Source organism: Lipotes vexillifer, unplaced genomic scaffold (genome assembly GCF_000442215.2).
Source record: "Lipotes vexillifer unplaced genomic scaffold, Lipotes_vexillifer_v1.1 scaffold278, whole genome shotgun sequence".
NCBI classification, from domain to species: Eukaryota; Metazoa; Chordata; class Mammalia; order Artiodactyla; family Lipotidae; genus Lipotes; species Lipotes vexillifer.
Genome location: NW_006769677.1, coordinates 750,836 through 769,628, shown reverse-complemented (window position 1 = coordinate 769,628; position 18,793 = coordinate 750,836). Strand labels below are relative to the sequence as shown.

At 45.3% G+C, this 18,793-nt stretch overlaps 1 protein-coding gene across 2 annotated transcripts in view; it reads right to left on the bottom strand.

The window, feature by feature from the left end:
• Positions 1-10,033, bottom strand: part of KCNG3 (potassium voltage-gated channel modifier subfamily G member 3) — a 23,106-nt gene extending 13,073 nt beyond the window's left edge. Inside the window, exon 1 of one of the 2 annotated variants that reach the window (XM_007445740.1) lies at positions 8,754-10,033. In XM_007445740.1, coding sequence (XP_007445802.1) covers positions 8,754-9,418 — 665 coding nt within the window. In that variant the 5' untranslated portion in view covers positions 9,419-10,033. The remainder of the gene's footprint in view (positions 1-8,753) is intronic. The other variant, XM_007445741.1, reaches the window with a different exon arrangement.
• Positions 10,034-18,793: the final 8,760 nt, after the last annotated feature.

Sequence of the window (18,793 nt, the reverse complement as noted above, 5' to 3'; positions counted from 1 at the left end):
CAGGAATGCGCACTACTGTGCATGTGGGCTGCCACGTCACGCCTGCACCGGACGTGCAGACAGTCCCCAGGTGGAGAGCAGCCAAAAACACTGGTGAGACCCGCACGTCCAGGAGCCAGTGGCTAATCCAGGATGGAGCGGCAGTCCCGTCAAGAAGAGGCCAAAGACAAACACCGCAGGGCACAATAGGGCCTGAATAGCCAGCAGCAGCGGAGGCCAAAAACACATGGCCAGATGGCCTCCAAGTGCCCAGACCGCTCCCCAACCCACACCCCGAAGCTGCGGAAACCCTGTAGAGGCTTGAAGCCCTGTGGAACGCGGCAACGAGAAGAATCGTGGCCTTCTGCCTGGCCCACATCGCCCCTTCAACCCATGCCCTGGCCTGGGGCCTGGGTCATCTTAGTGAAGGGCTCGTTATGCCTGTCTGGACTCCTCCCCTGGGCCCCGCCTTGCTCTGGGATAAGCCTGGAAGACTGTGGGGCAGAACATTCCATATGTCCCTCCTTTCCTGGATTACTGACAGGTTTCTCAATTAGAAATCTTTCTTCAGGGAATCCATACTATCTTAAGGAACTTTTTTGTAGCTGTACTCAAAATTGTCATGTTTATGTTAATTCCAATTATGAGCAATGATTAAAACACGCTTCCTTTAAAAATAAGTGTGGGCTTCCCTGGTGGTACAGTGGTTAAGAATCCACCTGTCAATGCAGGGGACACGGGTTCAAGCCCTGGCCCAGGAAGATCCCACATGCCACAGAGCAACTAAGACCCTGTGCGCGGGCTTCTCTTTGCGGTGGCATCTCTTGTTGAGGATCACGGGGCTGTAGGCATGCGGGCTTCAGTAGTTATGGCTCACAGGCTTAGTTGCTCCGCAGCATGTGGGATCTTCCCGGACCAGGGATCAAACCCATGTCCCCTGCATTGGCAGGTGGATTCTTAACCACTGCACCACCAGGGAAGTCCCCAGCTATTTTTCCACTTTGGAATTTATCCAACATATGCACTTATACCAATTTGCAAAGAAACATGAAAAAGACTGTGTTCTGCACTCCCATTTACATTTTGGAAAAACTACAGTCGAGCTAACCATTCCACAGCAGAGTAGAGCAGGGATCTGGGAATCAAATGCCAGGTCACGACTTAACCACTATGTGAGTCTGACATACTACTTAATCTATCTAAATCTCAGTCATAAAATGGGGATAACAATGGTGCTACCTTGTAGGATTATTATGAGACTTAGATGATAAAATAATTGTAAAACTTTAACAAGTGACTAGCACATTATAAGTATTCAATAAATACTGACTCTTACAGCCATTACTATACTTGATAGGACAGACACTTGTAAATGAACTGTGGCCCATCTATACAATGGAATACTACACAAATTTTAAAAAGAAGGAGGAAGATTTATATTAACTGATGTGGAAAGAGTTCCTAGATGTTAAGTGAAAAAAGCAAATTGCTAAACAAGATTATAGAAAGATCCCAGTTATAAATTTAAAAGACACCTGTAAGGGGGTTTCCCTCGTGGTGCAGTGGTTAAGAATCCACCTGCCAGGGCTTCCCTGGTGGCGCAGTGGTTGACAGTCTGCCTGCCAATGCAGGGGACAAGGGTTCGTGCCCCAGTCCGGGAAGATCCCACATGCAGCGGAGCGGCTGGGCCCGTGGGCCATGGCCGCTGGGCCTGTGCTCCGCAACGGGAGAGGCCACGGCAGTGAGAGGCCCAAGTACCGCAAAAAAAAAAAAAGGATCCACCTGCCAATGCAGAGGACATGGGTTCAAGCCCTGGCCCGGGAAAATCCCACATGCCGCAGAGCAACTAAGCCCGTGCGTCACAACTACTGAGCCTGCACTCTAGAGCCCATGTGCCACAACTACTGAAGCCCATGTGCCTAGAGCCCGTGCTCCACAACAAGAGAAGCCACTACAATGAGAAGCCTGCGCACTGCAACAAAGAGTAGCCCCCGCTTGCTGCAACCAAAGAAAGCCCGTGCACAGCAACAAAGACCCAACACAGCCAAAAAATAAAATAAAAAATAAATAAATTTATTAAAAAAATAAAAATAAAAAGACACCTGTAGGGACTTCCCTGGTGATGCATGGATAAGACTCCATGCTCCCAATGCAGGGGGCCCAGGTTTGATCCCTGGTCAGGGAACTAGATCCCACATGCATGCCGCAACTAAGAGTTTGCATGCCACAACTAAGGAGCCCACGTGCTGCAACAAAGACCCGGTGCAGTCAAATAAATAAATAAGAGACATCTGTATAATATGCATATATAATTATATATGCATGCATATGTGGATAGTATACATATATACACACATATATATGTAGTGTGTATATTTGTATATATGCAAAGAAAATTTCTGGAAGAATACTCAGAAACTGGGTAATAGGATGCAGGAGAAAGAGGCATGTTTACTCTTTACTCTGTAACACTTAGAACCATACTTTTTTCCAATGAGCAAAGTTTTCATTTGAAAAAAAAAAAAGAATAATGTTTAAAATAACTTGCTTACCAAAAGGGAGAAAAAAAGCACTTTTATTAAAGAAAAGGTATTAACAAAAGGAAGTTTCCACTGATTTCTAAAATTGGCAGCAGATAGAAAAACCCTGTACACAAATTAAAAGAAACAGTCTACTGTGAAAGAACAGACTTTAACTGAGGTTCTGGGTTATGTTCAATCCTATCAGAGATCTATTAATTACTGGTTTCTGAAAATATCCACCTTATCTGCAAAGTAAAAGCACTGAGACTTTCATCTTCAGTTTCAAATATTGCTTTTTATTTTTAAAGTACTTTAAAAAACCTATTGAATTTATATAATATTGACCTAAAAGGCAATAGAAATAATACAGTTGAGTTTTAAATTTCTATCACCTACTGTTTCATTTTTATTTCATTTTTTAAACTTGGGCTTAAAATAACACCTAAAGAAATTTAAATATCTTTACATCTCAAAGTCTCACAACACAAAGCAACTTTTAGAAATAATTTCTAAAGAACAGATTAAAATTACAGCAAGGCTTTGCATGCTAAAGAGATTTAAAACTCAAAAGAGAACACTGCTGGGCTTCCCTGGTGGTGTAGTGGTTAAGAATCTGCCTGCCAATGCAGGGGACATGGGTTCAAGTCCTGGTCCGGGAAGATCCTACATGCCACGGAGCAACAAAGGCCGTGCGCCACAACTACTGAGCCTGCGGTCTAGAGCCTGTGAGCCACAACAATTGAGAAAACCCGCTGCAACTACTGAAGCCCACACACCTAGCCCATGCTCCACAACAAGAGAAGCCACCACAGTGAGAAGCCCATGCACCCCAACGAAGAGTAGCCCCTGCTCGCCGCAACTAGAGAAAGCCCACATGCAGCAAGACCCAACACAGCCATAAATAAAATTAATTAACTAATTAATTTATTAAAGTTAAAAAAAAAAAAAGAGAACATTGCTGCTGAGAAAACTGAGGGACCAAAAAGTAAAAGGCACGACTTATTTATATCTGGTCCATGTTTTATTATTTATTTATTTATTTATTTATTATTATTTTAAACCCAAGCCCCCTGCATTGGGAGCACAGAGGCTTTTTTTTCTTTTCTTTTTTTTATTTTTTTATTTTTTAAAAATTTATTTTATTTTTGGCTGCGTTGGGTCTTCGTTTCTGTGCACAGGTGTTCTCTAGTTGCAGTGAGCAGGGGCTTCTCATGGCAGTGGCTTCTCTGGTTGTGGAGCACGGGCTCTAGGCAAGCGGGCTTCAGTAGTTGTGGCACTTGGGCTCAGTAGTTGTGGCTCGCAGGCTCTAGAGCGCAGGCTCAGTAGTTGTGGCACACATGCTTAGTTGCTCTGCGGCATGTGGGATCTTCCCGGACCAGGGCTCGAACCTGTGTCCCCTGCATTGGCAGGCAGATGCTTAACCACTGTGCCTCCAGGGAAGTCCCTGTAGTTTTCTTTGAATGGGGTCCTAAATTAGAGAACAAAATATTTGCAACTCATGTCATTAACCAAGAGCTAATTTCTTAATTCTTTCTAAAAATCGTCAACTAAGAAAGTCATCGCCAAAATTTACACAGCTCACTGAAAAGTAAAATAAGTGAGTCCTAAATATATGTAAAGATGTACATTTTTACTCAAGGCAAAAATAAATTAAAACTACTAGACACCATTTTTCACCTTCCAGCATGATGAAAAATCAAAAGTATAGGTATGTTATAAGTCATAATTCTAGTTATTACTTTAAAATGTGTATCTCAGAAATAACTAAAAAAAAAAATCAAAAGTATAATAACACTTTGTAGAGTATGAAAAAACATGGTCTCTCACACACTGCTGGTGGGAGTATAAATTGATACAACTTTTTGTAGAGCAATTTGGAATTATCTATGAAAATGACAAGTACAAAATATGGAGTAGATAACCAGCAAGGACTTACTGTAGCATAAGGAACTATATTCAATATCTTGTAATAACTATAAAGGAAAAGAATCTAAAAAAGAATACATATATATGTTACTGAATCACTTTGCTGTATACCTGAAACTAACACAACATTGTAAATCAATTATATTTCAATAAAAATTTTAAAAATTATATATATATAATTTTTTAAAAGACAAGTACAAATGTCCTTTGACCCAATGACTTACTTTCAGGAATTTATCCTATGGATATACTCTCATGAAAGCAAAATAATGTACATGTACAAGGATATTCACTACAGCATTCCCTACAGACAAGAAACAATGTTAAGCGTCCAGAAATTACAGGACATTCATATAATGGAACGTCATGCAGCTGCATAAAAGAACTGAGCAGTTCTTGGGATTTTCTGTTGTTGTTTTTTGGCCGCGCAGAGTGGTTTACGCGGTCTTAGTTCCCGGATCTTAGCTCCCCACCAGGGATTGAATCCACCCTGGCAGTGAAAGGGTCAGGTCTTAACCACTGGACCGCCAGGGAAGTCCCCAAACCATATATTCTTATCTTTATTCCTTTTGCACAGTAAGTACTTGATAAATAATGATTCCCTGACTTAACACTTTTTTCTCATTCTAGCACAGGATCCCATTCTCCTCAACTAAGAGTTCCACCACCTGAATGCCTCAGCCTTAACCCACAGAGCTCTTCAATCTATGCAAGAGAAGATATATTCCTGGAAGGTTATATTTTGAAATGTAAGATAAACAATACATATTTATTGTGCCTGAATAATAGTTTTTTCTAAAAGATGCTATCATAATAAATAGTACAATATAAGAGAATTTAGATGTCTTCTAGGACTTTTCATCTCATCTAGTTTGGTGGCTAAGACATGGTTATATAAAAAAATAACCACCATGCTAGGAAGGATATTACAGCTGCCAAATGAGTCACACAAGTAAGCAGTCTCTCAAGAAACTCAGGAGGAAATATCACATCTACTAGGGTAGTCAGGAAATGCTTCAAAAGGGAAACAGAATCAGTTGGGCTTGATGGATGATCTAATTTCAATAGGCAAGGGACTGACTGCACAGTAAGGGACATCCAGGTAGTTCAGGAACAAGTGAACAGGCTGGTCTGGACAAATGGAGCCTGCAGGTGGCAGGGAGTGCTCCTAGCTCCTGGAAATCCACTTATTCAGTCCCTGAGCCTGTATCCTTCCAATGCCCTGGATTTATTTTGATTCTTCCTACTATCTCCCAGAGTTGTCATTTCATCTCCATTCTCACCAACCTCAAAGCAATCCAAGCTCTCATTCCCTCCCTCTGCAAAAATCTCCAAATTAATCCTCCTATTTCCAGTCTCCACCATCTCCAATTTATGGTGTACAACTCATGACATCTGTTGCTTTATACTCATGATCCACTCACCCCAAACCTGCCAACAGCTAACCACTGCCTGCAATATAAAATTATTCTCCCTCTCATTCCAGGCCTTCTAACATTGCCCTGTCTCCATCTCTCACTCCATCACTGGACTCACACTCCCTAAACGTAATATACAAATGTCATGCCTAGGCCCTAGATGTTCCTATTACCCAGAAAATCTCCGTATTTTGTTCCCAGGTGGGGTACACATGGTTGTACAGGTTTCAAAATTTGTACAGGTTTCAAACACAGTAGTTTACATAAATGATACCACCTGCCAGTGTTGGGCAATGCAAAACCTCTGCAACCTTCCAAAGACAGCTTGTTTCCATCCTCTCCCACCTTGAGACCTTCCCAGAACAACTCAACCCAATTGTTGATCAATTGTGCCTCTGATTCCAACATCAATTGCCAGCTTGACACGGTTTCCTCACCAAAAAATGTTACAATATTTGGAATACCGATAGTACCTTGAACACAGCAGATACTCAAAAGATGCTTGCAAATTACAGTGGGTAAGTCAACAAAGGTAGATTGTGGTTAACGGGCAAAAAGCCTTGGGGAAGGACTTCCCTGGTGGCCCAGTGGTTAAGAATCCACCTGCCAATGCAGGGGACACGGGTTCGAGCCCTGGTCCACATGCCATGGAGCAACTAAGCCCGGGTGCCACAACTACTGAGCCTGTGCTCTAGAGCCCGCAAGCCACAACTACTGAGCCCACGAGCCACAACTACTGAAGCCTGCATGCCTAGAGCCCGTGCTCCGCAACAGAAGCCGCCGCAATGAGAAGCCCGCGCACCACAAAAAAGAGTAAACCCCGCTGGCCGCAACTAGAGAAAGCCTGAGTGCAGCAATATAGACCCAATGCAGCCAAAAATAAATAAATTAAATAAATAAAAAAAATTTTTTAAGCCTTGGGGAATTCCCTGGCGTCCAGTGGTTAGGACTCCACACTCTCACTGCCAAGGACCGGTATTCGATCCCTGGTCGGGGAACTAAAAATCCCATAAGCCACACAGCGCGGCTAAACAAAACAAGACAAAACAAACCAAACCAAAGGTAAAGAGCCTTGAAGGCCAAGAGAGAAGTTCCAACTTCATTTGGGAGATGATCAGAATATGATCAGAAATATGATCAGAAAGATGTTTTAGGAAGAATGACTAATTTCAGCAACCACAAGCAAACAGGGTTTGAGACACTATTCTCAAAGTATCACCTTAGTTGTCTGTTGGAGGAGGCCTGGGGGGGCTCCCTCTGTAATGTGCAGCCTCCTCAAGTCATTCAGTCATCCCTCAGTTTATCTGTTTGGGATTACAGATAATGGTTTTCATATACCTACACTCAGAGTGAAGCTTAAAACTGGGCCATTAAGCCAAGAAAAACATGTCTCTGCCTGAAATATCTGCGTATCTAGGAAACAGTTCTGACGTGAATAATTATATACATACATAAAATACATATACACAAATTAAACATTTATCTTCTTCCTTCACTTCTTTTGCAGTCTTCCTCTTTTCCATCTGTCTCTTCCCTTTTTGGTTTCTTTCTCTCTTTCCCCCTAAAATTACTATTCATGTCTCTCATTTCTTTCATAAGTACATAAATTAATTTCATTGTACTGATGGAGTACCAAATAAGTAATTCTTATCTGTAAATTGAAAACTCAGAAACTAATACATTAAACAAAATGAGTTTTCTAATTAATTTCCTTTCAAAGCATGTGTCTTAGATTTCATGTCAAGATAGCATATCAGTAATGAACTCCATGGTCCCAGATAGTTTATTTACTTCCTAGATTTAAATAAAAATCTTTACTCTCCAAAGGAAGAATATTATGTGGAAGTAATCCACTCCAGTATCAAGGCACATAGCACCAGTGGAACCATGCACATGTCTATCAGGAAAAGATTACCAGGCAAGCAACCAAATTTTTAAAATGAATGGAGAGTGAATCTTAAAAGAGGATCCAAGGTAAAGCACATGATACAATTTTGTGTTTGTGCCCAAAGAGGCTGTCTCCCTTGAAAGCCCAACTTTACTGTTTATTCCTCCCACCAAATATGCAAAATAAACTCACTAGTACTAAAAACAGAAGTATGCTATCACTATTGAAAGGTAAGCACTATCAAAGGAAAGATCAAAATATTTTCCTTTCATCCTACTAAAGTGAAAAGAAAAACCATTAAATACTGGATACTGTTTCTGAATTTAGGAGTTTCCCATGGTTTTTTCCCTCCCCAGCCTGAAGATCTTCCGGAAGGCACAGTGTGAATCTTTGGTAACAAACGGTAGACAGGTACTTTGCTAACTCCATACTTGGTAGGAAAAGAAGAGGAAAAGGGCACGGACATCCATTATTTAGAGTCTATCGCTAAATTAATCTCCTTTATAAAAATTCCATTACAAGTAATGTTATGCAGAGTGTATAGAGTGTGTGGGCAGTGTACAGCAGACCACACCATGATAACAAGACTTCATCTTTTCAAACACCATCAGAAATTGGCAAATAATTCAAACTGCTCTTAGCCCAAGGTTAAATTGTTGAATACTAACGATAAAAGTTTAGAGAAATCTAATTAACCGGTTGCTAATTTGCTCAAAAGTAAACTACAAACACGGGAGGCTTGTTCATCTCTATCTGCGTCTCCCCAAGGCTGGCGATTCGCCCTCAGGAGGGGCGTCTAGTGGGCGGATCAGAGCCGGCTAAAGCTGGGGAAAGTGGGGTGGGGTGGGGGGTAGTGAGGACCAACCCACCCCTTGGCTGGCCGCGCCTGTGGCCGCGCTCGGCCCAGAACCCGGCCTGGCTTGGCCTCCCGGAGGCAAACAGGACGGAGACTGGACCGACGGACGGGATGGACAGACTCGACAGGACGGACAGGACGGGCAGAGAAGCAATGCGTCCTACCCGGAGGGCTCCCTCCCAGGGCCGGCGGAGTACCTGCTCCGGTCATCCAGGCTGCGGTTGTCGGCCGCCGCAGCGCGCCAGTCGGGCAGTGTGCTGGCGCACAGCACCACCATGGACACGATCACGAACACCACCGACACGCTGGCCAGGATCTGCGCGGCCAGGGACGACGTGGGCTCCTCGAAGGTCCGCCGCATGCGCTCCAGCCAGCGCCGGGAGGGGGCCGCCTCGGCACCGCCGGGTCGCGCCTCATCGCGGCCCAGCGTGCCCGGCTCTTCGGCCGTGTAGAAAGTGTAGGTGTCGGACATGCGGTCGTCGAGGCGGCGCTGGCAGCAGTACTCGAGGTGCGCGCCCTCCAGGCCCCAGTAGATCATCTCATTGTAGAAGGAGAGCTCGCACATCCGCGGCGCGAAGCGCAGCTTGCCGTGGCCGCGCACGTAGAGCAGGATGAAGCCGAAGGCCTCCGAGTGCCGGTCAAAGAAGTACTCGTTGCGCTCGCGGTCGTAGTCGTCGCACACCTCGAGCACGTCGCGCTCCGAGCGACAGCCGTGCAGCCGGCTCACGCGGCGCAGCGGGAAGTCCTTCAGTAGCTCCCGGGACAGCGAGTACCGGGCGCCGCCCACGTTCAGCACCACCGAGGCCGCCCCGCTGCGCCTGTAGGTCATGGCTGGCAGCCCAGAGGCCCCGAAGCCCGACGGCGCCGCCGCCGCCCCCCCGGCCGCTGCGCGGGGCCTGCCTGCCGTTGGCCGACCGGGGAGCGCGCCGTCGGGCCCCGCAGGCTGTCCCGCCGGCTCTCCCTCCGTGCTCCGCTGCTGCCCTTCGCTGGCCCGGGAGCCCCTCGGCTCTAGCCTCTTCGGCAGTCCGGCGTGGCTGCTAGCGACGCTCCCTCCGCACGGCAGTACCTGTAGGTGGCCGGGGAGTCCCCTCTGGCGCCAGCGCTGCGCCCCACGGGCCGAGAACGAAGCTGCCAGCGCCGCCGCCCCTCGCGTCTGAGGGATGCCCCCTCCGAGGCCGGGGTGCCCTTTCAAAGCGGCGGCGCTTTCGCCCCTGGGGGGCGTGCGTGCCGAGAGGAGGCGCCGGCGCTGGATGTCTCCGGGTCCCTGGCGCTCCCTCCGGCCGCGGCTCCAGCAAGCGCCCCGCCACCGTCCAGAGGCAAGAGGTAAAGTGAGCGGGTTCGGGGGCGGCGAAGAGCCGGCTCCGAGAGGCGGGGGCGGGGCCTCCTCGCGGTTCCCCCTCCTTGCCTCCTGGCTCCGCTCTTCTCACCTCCCTCCACGCGCCGCCCTCCTCTTCCCATCCGCGCCCTCACCTCGCTCGGACTGGGATTCCCCGGCGCCCCTCCCTGGACCTCGGGCTCCCCGCCTCGTGACGCCGTCCTCCCCCTCCGCTCCCGCCCCCAGTGGCCAGGAGGGGTCTGCGGAGCAGGGATGCGCCGAGCCTGGAGCCCCGAGTGGAAGGGGCAGCAAAGCCCCGCGGCCGGGGTCTCGGCTCCGGCGTCCCGCCCTGGACCATCGGGATGACTTGGGGAGTCTCCAAGGGCCCTTTTAACAACGGCCCCCAAAGGGAGGCGACAGGAAGGTAAGGAGGAGTGAGGACTGGGGTGCGGGATATGAGGGGCGGGGACAGACGGCGTTGGGAGAGCTTTCTTCAGAAGCTATTCGGAGCCCAGCTCGGTTTCTGAGACCGCCCCAAAGGATTTCTCAGAGAAGGCACCCCAGCAATTCTTTTCTTGCCGACTTTGTTCTTCCTCTCCCGGCGCGGAGACTTAACGTACCGCGTGCTCCGAAGGCGGCCACACATCCCAGCACCCAGTCTCGGTGCCGCCTTCCCGCCTGCCCTGTCTCGGAGGGGAGCGGCTCCAGCCCCCGCTTTCTGGGGTGCGGGTCCTAAGAGAGCGCCGAAGTGTAGCGCCGCTGGACCCTCTCGTGACGCTTCCTGCAGAGTGGCGTGAAAGTCTGGGGAGAATTGCCTTGCCACTGGCAAGAACAGAATTTCGCATTCGTCTGCCTCCTCCTTTTCATAATGTCTTGATTTCCCCCATGCACCTCCAAGTCGGCTGCAGCACGGGCCCTCGGAGCTTGAAGAGCCCTTTAAGGCTCTGCAGAGCGAATTGCCCTGGGCACTGCTCCATGCTCTGGGAGTGGGCTCCATTTGGCAGGGATTATTTTAAATTGCTCTCAGCAATTCACACGGCACCCGATACAGGCAGCCCTGCCCGCGCAGTACCCGCCAGAGGCGAAACAGGTGAGTTAAGGCAAGCTGTGTTAAATGTAAAACAAGTACTGGAAGAAAAAATAAGAGTGGGGTGGGATGGAGTAGATGCGGTCTTCTGACCTCAGAGTAAACCCAGCTGGTTACTTGAGAAAGGTTTTACTTTGCCCTTCACTTTTCATAATTTCGTAGGATTGTCCCCTGCCCACTAGAGGTCACCATCAAGAGTCGTTTTGCTCTGAATCTAATGTGGATTCCTAGCGAAAAAGCATACACCTAAAAATTGGAGTGCTGTCTCCTCACAAAGTAAAATCACTCTGGGTGATTTTTTTTTTTTTCTGAGTGATTTTTTTTGTGTGCTTTTTTCCTTTTAACTGAAGTAAAGTTGATTTACAATGTTCCAAGTTACAGCAAAGTGATTCAGTTATATATAGATATATAATATGTCTAGAATTTTTTCAGGTTATTTTCCATTAAAGGTTTTTTCAAGATGTTGAATATATTTCCTTGTTGAGTGATTTCTTAAAGAATGAAAATCTCTATGAGTTGTTTTTCCCTAGACTTGTATATTATCCCTAGACTTGGATAATTTATCTTAAATGCACTTAATGTGATTAAAAACTCAAAAACGGAAGATGTTTACTTGCTAAGTATCTACTAACCCAGGAAAACATCCTGAATGAAATGTTTCAAGACAGAATCAAAGGAAGTGATGGTCATAAACTGGCAGAGAGAAGGAGGAGACCCTGCCGAGTAGCAAAATCTCAGGTGTGGAGGACTAAAGTCTGTAAAAAAGCTAATGCATTTGCTTGGCTGAAAGGATGGGGATCTCCACTGTATTTCATCCTACAAGCTAATGGGATCCCTGAAGTTTTTAATAATAGAACCAACTTTATCTCAGGAAGAGCCATTTGCCCTCAGGAGAAGGCCACTTCTGCAACCAAGGAATGGGAACCCCACCCCTAAATCTTTGTAGATGACGAAGGGTTATTTCTGAGAAACACTGAGACCAAGAACTCAGCAGGGCTTGGAAATGGATTTGTTATAGGATATGAGGATGGAGAAAAGTGTTTACAGTTGCTAGCAGAGTGAAGAGCCTGGCTTCTAGAAGCATCACAGGCAGCAGAACACAGAACAACTATTTTGTCAATTATTTGTTTCAGCGCTACTATATTTATTTCCTATGTTCTCTATCTAAAATCCCTTTAAAGTCTGTTGATTGAACCAGCTGAAGAAATATCATATTTTAAATTAAATTTGAGCTTAGAAAACAAACCCTCTTGCACTGTTGGTGGGAATGTAAATTGATACAGCCACTATGGAGGACAGTATGGAGGTTCCTCAAAAAACTAAAAATAGAACTACTATAGACCCAGCCATCCCACTACTGGGCATATACCCTGAGAAAACCATAATTCAAAAAGAGTCATGTACCACAATGTTCATTGCAGCTCTATTTACAATAGCCAGGACATGGAAGCAACCTAAATGTCCATTGACAGATGAATGGATAAAGATGTGGCTCATATATACAATGGAATATTACTCAGCCATAAAAAGAAACGAAATTGAGCTGTTTGTAATGAGGTGGATAGACCTAGAGTCTGTCATGCAGAGTGAAGTAAGTCAGAAAGAGAAAAACAAATACCGTATGCTAACACATATATATGGAATCTGAAAAAAAAAAAAAAGATTCTGATGAACCTAGGGGCAGGACAGGAATAAAGACTCAGACATAGAGAATGGACTTGAGGACACGGGAAGGGGGAAGGGTAAGCTGGGACGAAGTGAGAGAGTGGCATGGACATATATACACTACCAAATGTAAAATAGATAGCTAGTGGGAAGCAGCCGCATAGCACAGGGAGATCAGCTCGGTGCTTTGTGTCCACCTAGAGGGATGGAATAGGGAGTGTGGGAGGGAGATGCAAGAGGGAGGAGCTATGGGAATGTATGTATATGTGTAGCTGATTCACTTTGTTATACAGAAGAAACTAACACCATTGTAAAGCAATTATACTCCAATAAAGATGTTTAAAAAAAAAGAAAGCAAATTAATATGATGACAATACAGTTTGTGTCTCCTAGGTATATTTGCATAAAATATCTTAGGTTGGGCTTCCCTGGTGGCGCAGTGCTTGAGAGTCTGCCTGCCGATGCAGGAGACGCGGGTTCGTGCCCCGTTTCGGGAAGATCCCACATGCCGCGGAGCGGCTGGGCCCGTGAGCCATGGCCGCTGAGCCTGCGCGTCCGGAGCCTGTGCTCCGCAAATGGGAGAGGCCACAACAGTGAGAGGCCCGCATAACGTAAGGAAAAAAAAAAAAAAAAAAAAAAAAAATATCTTAGGTTTAAATCATTTCATTTGTTTCAAGAGTAATATTCTTATTTGATTTTAATATCATCAACCACTACTGCAACAATACCCGTCATTTTGTTTTTAATAAATTTATTTATTTTGGCTGTGTTGGGTCTTCATTGCTGCGTGCGGGCTTTTTCTAGTTGTGGCGCGCGGGCTTCTCATTGTGGTGGCTTCTCCTGTTGTGAAGCACGGGCTCTAGGTGCGCGGGCTTCAGTAGTTGTGGCACGTGGGCTTCAGTAGCTGTGGCTTGCAGGCTCTAGAGGACAGGCTCAGTGGTTGTGGTGCACGGGCTTAGGTGCTCCATGGCAGGTGGGATCTTCCCGGACCAGGGCTCGAACCCGTGTCCCCTGCATTGGTAGGCAGATTCTTAACTACTATGCCACCAGGGAAGTCCCCCCAAGTCACTTTTTTTAAACAAAGAAAACAATAAGATGCAGAGATGATTGGCTTGTCTCAATATAATCTGGTTTAAAAAGCATTCTTAAAAACAATTTTCTTCCTTTGAACTTTGAAAAAAATGATTTATGTTGAGAATTATTACATTTAATTTCTTTTCTGGATTCTGGATGATATTTAGGGTCTTCAAATATAAATCTTTAAACTGCATTAAATTTTAAAGGCATCAGGCAGAATTTTAGAGTTTGAAAGAGATTTTCTTGTCTCAATTTATAAGCCCATTATTTGGGGAGGACTAACACGGCTTCAGAGATGTGGCTGTAACTTGCCCGAGGTTCCCCAACCAGCAGCATCACTGTAGAGACAAGGCTAGAACCAGATTTTCTAGTTCCAAACCCTAGTCACTCTGTCTCCAGGGCCTGCATTGCTGCCACAACCTCCTATCTGATCTCTGCACTCCAGTTTTTTCCTCTGCCTGTGAATCCTGTATTATGCCACTGGACTGCTCTTCCTTTCCTTCAGTTTCATCAAGTCGTTCCCCAGTTCAAGAACCTAAAGTGGCTAAGGATCTACAATTACAAATTGTCCTTACAATAAAGTCCACAATGGTTCTAAGGGCTGTCTCTAGGTTCAAATCCTGGCTGTACAACTTATTTGCTAAGTGACTTGGAACAAACAAGTTCCTTAACCTCTTTGGGCCTCCATTTTCTCATCCCTAGAATGGAGATAACATGGCTCCATCAAAGGGGTGATGTGAGGATTGAATGAGATGATGCAAGGGTGGTAGATGGCTCAATGCATGACACTGGAAAAAATCTCACTTCATGTGTGCCTCCACCAGCCCAAGCAGGTCATGCTCATTCTCACTCCTGGGTTGTAAATAAATACAAATCAGACAAGTGAATTGACTCATCTAAAAATGTGACCAATCACAAAAAGTAACCTGAAACATCAAAACTTCAGTGAAAAGTTGTGACCCATCTACTGCTGAGTCTGGATTGAACATGGATTCCTTGATCAGTTTGCACTGCACGACTGGTTGTGTTCAGGGTCCTTCAGCAACTCTAAACACTTTTCTTGTTTGTTTGTTAATTATTTTTTTATTTTTGGCTGCTTTGGGTCTTCGTTGCTGTGCTTGGGCTTTCTCTAGTTGTGGTGAGCAGGGGCTACTCTTCCTTGCGGTGCCCAGGCTTCTCATTGCAGTGGCTTCTCTTGTTGCGGAACTCAGGCTCTAGGTACGTAGGCTTCAGTAGTCATGGCACGCGGGCTCAGTGGTTGTGGCACACGGGCTTAGTTGCTCCGCAGCATGTGAGATCTTCCCGGACCAGGGCTCGAACCTGCGTCCCCTGCCTTGGCAGGAGGAGTCTTAACCACTGCGCCACCAGGGAAGCCCCCTAAATCTTTTTATACAAGGTTGAACAAAGAGAGGCAACTGTAGAAAAGTAACTAAAATATATGGGGAGGATAAAGGAAGATAAGAATTATTTTAACAAAGTCTGTTTATACAGAATTCTCTCAGCTTCAACTTCTGTCCTTGATGGTAAGAATGGTACTTTCCTCCTGGTACACGGAAGACATCTTTCAAATTGGGGTTTTATCTCCTGCTTTTAGAAAGAAAGGGTGGAGGTCAGAGCACCCTTTTTGTACCTGATGTTTTTTAAGTGCTCAAAATAATCCTTATGCCAAAGTGACATATTTTAGGGTGGGATATTCTTCTACCCTTCATCATTAACAGCAAAATACATTTTTGGTGCCATTGCAGAAAGACCCCTCCCCTTTACCTTCACCCAACCCTCACTCCCATCCTGCTGCTATATTGCATTATGATGTGGCCACCCTTCTGCCCACCATCACTCCAGGTCTCTTGCTTCTTACAGTGACCAAGAGCCCTTTCTATGTGGCACCACAAGCTCAGCTTTCCACAAAAAGGCTCTTACTATTACCCTCATTTTCCAGATGAGGAAATGAGGCTTCAGAATGTTAGACTTGCTCAAGAACCCACAGCTCCTAGTAAGTACCAGACCCAGTACTGAAACCCAAAGTCTCTGCAGGCTCTCATGCTTTGCATGCTGGCTCACCACCAACGCTCCTCTCTACCCAGCATCAAACACCCCTGGGAAGGGAGGAACAAGTTAGGCGATACCAGAGGAAGCAATCTGACAAATCTTGAATGTGGGTCATTCTGCAAGATAACTAATCTTCAATAAGTCGCTTTCATATCCTAAAATATTTAAGGAGGAGATGATATAATGTCTGCTATCTGCTTCAGAATAATCAAGGGCAGGGGCAAGTGAACTGGAAGTATAGATGAAATAGATTGGCCCTGAGTTGATAACTGTTGAAGCTGGGTGATAGGGTTCACTATATTAGTCTCTCCCCTTTTGTATTTATTTGAAATTGTCCATAATAAAAAAGTTAAAAAAATTATTTTAAACCTTGAGCTTCATTTGTTTTTAATCTTTTGTTTCTTCGTTAGAATGTAACTTCCTTTTTAGAAAAATGTATATATTTATTTGTTTGGTTGCACCGGGTCTTGGTTGCAGGCAGGCTCCTTAGTGGCAGCATGCGTGTGGGATCTAGTTCCCTGACTGGGGATCGAACCCGGGCCCCCTGCATTCGGAGCTCGAGTCTTATCCGCTACACCACCAGTGAAGTCCCTAAGCTTATCTTTGAATGTTGACAATTATTCCTTCAGACTGGACCTGAATGCACTATTTCATAGTATCTGTCATGATGACTCCCTTCAATTTCTCCAGAGTATAAAAAAGCTCAGTACATTTGACCATGTCTATTAAAAATTTTAAATGCGGACTTCCCTGGTGGCACAGTGGTTAAGAACCCACCTGCCAATGCAGGCGACCCAGGTTCGAGCCCTGGTCCGGGAAGATCCCACATGCAGTGGAACAACTAAGCCCGTGCGCCACAACTACTAAGCCTGCACTCTAGAGCCCAAGAGCCACAGCTACTGAGCCCTCGTGCCACAACTACCAAAGCCCACACGCCTAGAGCCTGTACTCCGCAACAAGAGAAGCCACCACAACGAGAAGCTCGTGCACCGCAATGAAGAGTAGCCCCCGCCTGCCGCAACTAGAGAAAGCCTGCGCACAGCAACAAAGACCCAATGCAGCCAAAAATAAAATAAATAAATTTAAAATAAATAAATAAATAAATAAATGTTCTCTGAGAGCTGTACTGGCAGTATCAGTGGGTGCATATAGTGAGGCAGGAATTGACCAACTTGAGAAATCCAGGCTCTTTCTGAAAAACCACTTCAATTTTGTTAACCGGTTGACATCCTGGCAGAGATCTTGGCGCTGCTTTCCCCCTGTACTACAGTGTATGCCAGCTTCCTGTGGAAGTCTACTCATTTAGCTAACCCCAGCCCTGGGTCAGTGGGTGCCCCTATATTCCTTACCCAGCAGGTGCTTTAGTTAGAAAAGTTCTAAGAATCAGCTCTAGTCATGTCTGTGTTCCACCATCCACCCATTCCTGTCCCTGGAGGAAGGAGAGAGTGTGGAAGCAGAGCAGGGGCTGCAAGGGAAGAACTGTCTGCCATTGAATTAAACACTTTAAATGGGCTAATTGTGAATTCTATCTCAATAAAATTGTTTCCAGAAAAATAAACTGTCCAGAAGGGACTGGATGTGGATCTAGCAGTTCTGTGTCTTGGCTCACAAACTACAGGAAACAAGGAAAGAAATTTAAAATGCTGTTGCCCTGGTGGTAGATGGACATCTCAGAGACGCAGCTGCTTGAATGGGTGCTCAAGATTAACAAAGTGAAGCTTTCCAGCAAAGCAGGTCTTGAGCCCAGATGGGAAGGAAGTGGGAGAGCCAAGTAAGAGAGAGAGGAATTCCCGGACTCTGCCCCTTATCACATCACAGGCCATATTCAAACAGCCTGAGAGAGGGTTATACTCACAAGAAAAATCAAAGACATTTTCAGAATGAATGGAAAGTTCCCTGCTGTGTTCTATCCATTCTGCAAAGAGGAGAGCTGCCTTTATCAACATTAATGAACCAAAATTAACTGGTTTAGGAGTCAGCTTTGAAAAACACCTGCTGTTTTTATCCTTATGTCCCTATAACAATCTATTTCCCTGCCCCACAATCCAGCCCTCCTCCCCCTCTACGCTCAGCACTATTATTTCTGCCTCAGAGGAAGGATTGGGGCTGGGGTTGACTGAAGCGAAGCGTATGATATTCCTGGAAATGATCTTCTCATTGTAGATGCAACCAAAATAGCATTGGTACCACACTTAATAATCGATCTACTCTTCCAAGAGCAGCTGCATTTTTCTCCAAGGTACAGGATTTAAAATACAGACTATTTTTCTCCAGTTCTTAACTGGAGATAAAATAATTCAATTCTGGTGTGTGTGATCCCATTACCCTACTACCCTACTATGACAAAACCCCCAGGCATTTGCCTCAGTTTTCCCTGAGATACATGTTCTCACAGGGTAGCAAAAAAAAAAAAAAAAAAAAAAAAAAATCACAGAAAAGAAGTGAAACTCAAAGAAACAGACTCAGGGACATATATATATATATATATATATATATATGCTCTTAGTGGAAAGCTAAGAGGTATAGCAATCTGGAAGATTTGCACTTTTAAAAGAAGGTTTGGAGCCAAAGCAATTAGGTTGGTATAAGCCTGTCTCAGACCTGGGTCAGCGAACAGAGCCAATGGCTCAGCAAAAAATGCTGAAGTAAGTATTGGCTTTAACTCCATGTGCCCGTGTGGACGTACAACCTCAGCTCCTGTCCCCATAGGACCTTCCTCTGTTTGCAAGGAACCTTGCCCTCTGCTTAAGATTTGCTAGTACCTTAGGTCTTCCAGGTAGGATTTTTCCTTTTCAGAGGAAAGTAATCACAAATAAAAATCTCTGTATCAAGACACTGAGAAACTTTTTATATCCTTTCACTAGCTTCTATTTTGATGGATGAAATTGCAAGAACAATGGCAGCAGAGCAAATGTCCACATAAATCTATAAAGAAAGAAGAAAATAGGTTTACCAGGTTTCCTTTGATGATGACAAGGCATCCTTTTTTTTTTTTTTTTTTTTTGGTGTCA